Source organism: Colius striatus, chromosome 1 (genome assembly GCF_028858725.1).
Source record: "Colius striatus isolate bColStr4 chromosome 1, bColStr4.1.hap1, whole genome shotgun sequence".
Taxonomy (NCBI): Eukaryota; Metazoa; Chordata; class Aves; order Coliiformes; family Coliidae; genus Colius; species Colius striatus.
In genome coordinates this window covers 168,709,148-168,715,186 of record NC_084759.1, presented here as the reverse complement: position 1 = coordinate 168,715,186, position 6,039 = coordinate 168,709,148, and the positions used below count along the sequence as shown (strand labels likewise).

Below are 6,039 nucleotides of genomic sequence, written 5' to 3'. Positions count from 1 at the left end.
CCTTCTTATCGCAAGTCTCCAGACCGACAGGAAGCCCAATGAGGGGCAGAAGGGGGCTGCAAACCTCTCGATGCTTTGTTTGAGTAATGACACTGGAGGTGAATATGAACTCCCATCACTCATGCCTTGCTCCAGTATTTTGACTGTGTTATTCCAACTTTGCTTAAAAGGAATTAGCCTCATGGCTTCTTCCTAGCATGCACCTTAAACGTTCCACGTACCCTTTCCGACACTGGCCCTTCCATTTATGGACTCATATTGTCATATTGTCAAAGCTCAGTTGTGTATTCCTTAGCTGGTTTTGGAAGATCTGAGCCTGAAGAGTTTGTTATATATTTGTTAGTTATATATTGAGAAGGCTAGAGTATTGCTCCTATGCTGTCACATGCGAGTGTACATCCCTCTTTAAAACAAAAGTGACAGAACTGGTTAGCCCAACTGCCTGGCACTTGCTGTTTTTCTAAGAAGGCTTCACAAAAACCTTAACCTGTGAAACTTTGCAACTATTCAATTTAATGTAATTAAAAATGTAATTAAAAAAATAATCTATAAATGACACTCAAACTGTTCCACTGTATCTCAGGCTACTTCTACTCTTGAAGTGCATCTTGAATGTCTCCTTGTGTTGCTGATGGGAACAAACATAACTTAAAAACCATTGCAAAAAGAGATAGAAGGAAACACAGCCTGTTTTACTAATGCCTGATACTGACAGCCCGCATACAAAATCTTAAAAGCACTTGGGCACTTCTTTTGTGCCCACTTTTAAAGGGTTTAATGAAACATATAGAAACTGACATTTTAAACCTGTAGCTTTGGATGTTATTTTGCAATGTCAGTTTGTTTTTTTTTTCCCCCAAATCACATAGCAATAGTTTTCTACCTTTCTACCTCAGACTTCAGCCAACAAGTAATGAAGGCTATTTTCAGTTAATAAATGTTTCCATTCTTTGGCCTCTTACAACAGGTGGGCAGCCACAGTAAATATGTGGGAATGCTAGTTACAGAACAAAATCTTAGTCCTCCTAGGACATATAAACACAATTAGCATGTGCATCACTATACTTATAATTAAGAATAGTTAAAATTACAAGCCTTTGCTAGACTGCTGCAAGATAAAAACAAAGGCTCAATTCCTTCCAGGAAGAGCAGACCTGTATATAATCCTTATACAGAAGTATGTAAGGAAATGTAATGAATAAGAAACTGTTAAATTCCTTACACTTAAACTGGTATTCCTTAGACTTAAGGAATTGAGTATCAGTAACTGTTCACTCATTCTGCAATAGCACGCAAAGTCAGATAACATTTCTAGAAGAAGTAGTACATTCAGGAAAAACAGAGATCAGGCACTCCTTTGGGAAGTAAAACAGCTAATACATCACATTTCATGAAACTCTGTATATTTTCTTTGCTTATGAAAGAAGCGTAGGACTTTATTTTTTTGCTTCTTTTTTCTTCTCTATGTAAAATAAGGCCCTTATTCTGCAAATGGTTCTGTATGCATTGATGTACAGCATATATTCCCGTAGACTCCACAGGACTGAACGCTGAGGATAAATACATCTGTAACTGCTTACAAGATTGGAGCTAAAGAGCTTCAAAAAAGAAACTGAACTGAGATAGTTTTTGAAGTACGTGAGCAAAGTAAGAGGAACAGGGATGCTTTCAAACACTGATCTAGATTTTTGCAGTATTAATTCTACATTTCTGCAGTTCCTATGTGCAAAAGTTTGGGGGCAGATGGAAGGAGTGGGCTCAGGTTCAGTTATTCAGTTTTCAGGGATTCGCTCCTAGGACTGCTCCAGCCGTGTGTTGGTGCATTACCCCAGGCAGCATTAACACATCCTTAAATCACTCTGAGAATCGGGGTCCAGCATGGGCAGGAGGGAGTGCAGGAGTGGGAAGGCTGTCCTCGGGTCGTGGAATAACGGCAAGGGGATTTTTGAAAGTGACAGCTAAGACTTGCAGAGTGATTTTTGTTGGCATATTGACTCTGTCGATCTAACTATGAGCATTTATCTTTTTTTTTGTTGTTGTTCCCCGGCCTCATCCCCACGTTAGTATGACAGCGCTATTGTCGCCCAAACGCGTAGTCGGAGGCTCCCTATTAAGTCTATACAAACATGACACAGTGCCGGCGCTCAATATTTATGTGGCTGGCACAAATGTACACGTACAACGCCGCGAAGTCCCGCGGCTCGGAGGCTTTGCAGCCGGGCAGCCGCCTCGTCCCCGGCGCAGCCTGGCTCTCACCCTCCGCTCGCTCGCCCTGGCCGGGGCTCCCGCCGCCGCCTCAGCGACCTCCCCCGGAGCCGGCGCGTGTGACACACCGGAGAAAAGCCTCCTTCGTCCCCGCGTCGCCCCCGCCCCCCGCCCCCACCCGCTCCCCCGGGGCGCCACCGTCACCGCCGGCAGCCGGAGCAGCCGCTGAAGCCGAGGGGCGGCGGGGCTTGCCCGCCTCTCCCCCTTCCCATCCCTTTCCTTCCTTCGCCTCTCCCCGCTGCCTATATATAGCCGACTCAGGCTGAGCCAGCCGGGAGAGTGCTCTGTACCTGCAGGAGACGGAAAAAGCAAAATAAGAGAGGAGCTGCCAGGAGAGGCTCTCCGGAGCCAGTCCCGCCGGGAGGAGCAGCAGGAGGACGGGCCCGGTCCGGCGCCGCTGTCGCTGTCCAGCGCTACCGCCCCCGGAGCCGGGCGAGCCCCGCGGGGGCGGCCCGACCTGTACGGCGGCGCGGGGCGCGCATGGCTCCGGCGCTGCCGGGGCCGGGCGCGGAGCCTCACGCCGGCCCCGGCGGCTCGGGGCGCGGGGGTAGGAGAGCTCCCTCCGAGCGGCAGCGCTAGCAGGGGGGCCAGGGCGGCAGAGCTCCCTCCCCTTGGCACCGAGGTGCGCTCGGCGACATGTGCTGAAGTGCCCCGCAGAAACCGCACAAGTTGCCTGAGCGGCGTCGTTCCGGCGGCCGGACGGCGGGGAGCGCCCATCACCGCCGGCGGCTCCTTCCCGATCCCGTGCCGTCCCCCTGCCCGGGGGCCGCTCCCCGGCGGGGCTGCCCGCAGTCAAGAGTGATGCAGCTCTTCGGGAAGTGAGAGGCGGCGCGTCCCCCCGACCCCGGGCCGAGGGCCCCCCTGCCTCGGAGCCTCCCATGCCTTCGGGGCCCCCTCGGGGGGCGGCGGCCCCGCGGGAGACGAGGGCGGCGCTGCCGTGATGGCCCTGGAGGAGAAGCGGGAGAAGCGCCCGCCCGTCACCCCCATGATGATCGAGGAAGAAGCCGCCCTGCGGAACGGCAGTCGGGGAGTGCCGCCGGGCCCTTGGGCCGAGGCGGCGGGGCCGAGACCCCGCACCACGGAGCGGCACATCGCCGTGCACAAGCGCCTGGTGCTGGGCTTCGCCGTCTCCATCCTGGCGCTGCTGGCCGTGACCATGATCGCCGTGTTGCTCAGCGTCCGCTTCGAGGAGTGTGGCGCCGCCGCCGACGGCCCGCCACGGGCCGGCGGCAACGGGAGCTTCTCAGGGGCGGCCCGACAGCCTCCCGGCGCGGGGCAGCCCCGCGGCCGGCCGGAGGAGGAGGAGGCGCGGGGCGGAGAAGCAGCGACGGACGAAGAGGAAGAGGAGGAGGAGGAGGAGGAGTGGCAGCGGCGGCGGGAGCTGCCGCCTTGGGCCCGGCCGCGGCTGCCGCGGCACCTGCGGCCGCTGCACTACAACCTGATGCTGAGCGCCTTCATGGAGAACTTCACCTTCAGCGGGGAGGTGAACGTGCAGTTAGAGGTGCTCAACGCCAGCCGCTACATCGTGCTGCACGCTCACCGCATGCACATCGAGGCGGTCCGCGTGGCCGAGGACAAGCTGGCCGGCGGCGTGCGGGTGGCACGCTCCTTCTTCTACCCCCAGACCCAGGTCTTCGTCGTCGTCCTCAACCGCAGCCTGGAGGTGCAGAAAAGTTACAACCTCAAGATCATCTACAACGCCCTCATCGAGAACGAGCTGCTGGGCTTCTTCCGCAGCTCCTACGTCCTTCACGGCGAGAGAAGGTAGCGTACCGCCCGCGTCGCTTCAGCTCAACTTGGGCCGAAGTTGGCGGCCCCCGCCCCTCCGCAGCAGCCCCGCGCCAAACTTCGGGAGGGGCGGCGCTAGGACCCGGCGGCCGCGGCGCCGCCAGGCGGGTGAAGCCGTGGGCTTCGCGGGGCTCGGCCGGCTTGCGCGGGGGCGAGGGGCAGCCGTGATGGGCGGGACGCCCGGGCGGCAAGTGAGCGCAGGGCGGGCCTTGCCTCTGACCGCCCGCCCGCCTCGCCAGGCGTCCCGGCCGCTCCTGACGGCAGGTGCTGGGGAGGCGGAGCTGCGAAGGCTCTCTAGGGCCGCGAGCCCCCTCGACACGGGCTAGTGGCGCGGAGCGGGGAGGGGCGTGTTAGAGGGAGATCGGAGAGGGCGGCCGAGGCGTGAGGGGCTGTGTGGGAGCAGGCGGGGCACGCCGGGCATCACCGGGGGCGGGCGAGCGAGCAGGCAGAAGTGCCTCAGTTGGGCCGGTCTGCAGGGCGGCTTCGGGCTGGGGCCGTGTGGGAAGCCGTGCCATGCCGTGCCGGGGTTATCCGGGGCCGCGCCAGGTGAGCGGAGCGCTCCGCCTGCGCTCCCTGCCGCGGGCGGGGAAGGCTGCGGGATGTAGCAGCGGCTCACGAGGTGCCCCAGCGGGGCTCGGAAACGGACGGTGGTAGCGACGGAACGTCCGCGGGTGGCACGAGTAAAACGCAGCGGCCGCTCTGACCTTGTCGGGGCAGTCCGGGTTTATGAAGCAGACACGCCGGGTCTGCTTCATAAACACTCCCTCTGCGTCCGGCTGCTGTGTGTCCTCCTGTGACAGCAGTGCCAAGCAGGTTACAGTTAGCAGCGTGTAAGGGAACGGAACTTCTCTACTGGTCTATTTCACTATGTGAAGAAAAAGGCAGTGGGATTTCACATAGCGTAGACACGTTTACGCCACCTGCTGCAACTGAATCTCTGCAGATGTACTACACTCTGTGGCAGGGTAAAGCTGAAGAGTTTTCACTGTTTCCGTGCAGACCAAGGTTCGAACTTGATCTGTATTGACTGTTGTAGTCCTTAGGCCCTTGCCGAAGCCCTTTTTATGGTAGGTAAAGTCTCTGTGGAGGTCCCTGTTTACGCAGCTACAGGACTTTTTTTTTTTTTCCTTTTATTTTTTTAAAGTTCTTTTTCTAACCACATTCAGGCTTTGTAATAGAAAAGAAAGGTGGGATGGGCTCCTTGGTAGTTCTGGTACGCTTTATAATTTTAGAGTTGGTTCCTTTTTATGCTGCCTTTCTTGAAACATCTGTGCAGTGACAGGTTTTCTCTTCCTGAGTCTTACAGTTTTGTACTGCAAAGTGAAGCAAAGAGTTTGTAGTTGGAAGAACTGGGTGAAAAGATGAAGTCATACAGAAAAAGAGTGTTCACCAACTCAATTAAATAAACGTATTTTCATTACTGTGATTACTGACCATTTTAAACAGCCCGACCTCAAAACTACAAGCAGGATTGAAATAAGTTTTTACAAGTTATCATCACAGTGAAACAAAATGGAAATTTGAAAGAGAAAAGATGCAGATAAATTGCCTTTCATCATGGAGGAGTGAGTGACTGGGGTAAGCGGGACTTCTTGCAGACCTGTATGGAAATGGGCAAATTGGAAAAAAAAATACTTTTAACAGCAGGGGTTATAATTCACTTTACAAACCCAAGAAATTATTTAAGCAAGTTTTATTATTGTATATTTAGACTCTGTGTAGGAATAATTGAACCGTCAAATAGGCGTGACAGTGACATTTCTCCAAAATTATTGTACTACACTTCAATACTGATGTCCCAGTTATGATTTAAAAAAACACCACAAAAGGCCTATTCACTGTTTGAATCATTGAGAAAGCTTAAGACACAGATGGAAGGTGATGGTAAAATGAATTTCCTGCTGCTCTTTTCATATACATGTTGCTTTGTTTTTAATGTACTTGAATATAGTCATACCGGGCAAGATCCTTACCTGATGTAAGGTA

The 6,039-nt window shown here is 54.2% G+C and overlaps 1 protein-coding gene across 1 annotated transcript in view; it reads left to right on the top strand.

Annotated features, from left to right (window-relative positions):
* Positions 1 to 3,205: 3,205 nt before the first annotated feature.
* Positions 3,206 to 6,039, top strand: part of TRHDE (thyrotropin releasing hormone degrading enzyme) — a 216,162-nt gene continuing 213,328 nt past the window's right edge. Inside the window, exon 1 of the mRNA XM_061997273.1 lies at positions 3,206 to 4,029. Within this exon, the coding sequence (XP_061853257.1) occupies positions 3,206 to 4,029 (824 nt within the window). The remainder of the gene's footprint in view (positions 4,030 to 6,039) is intronic.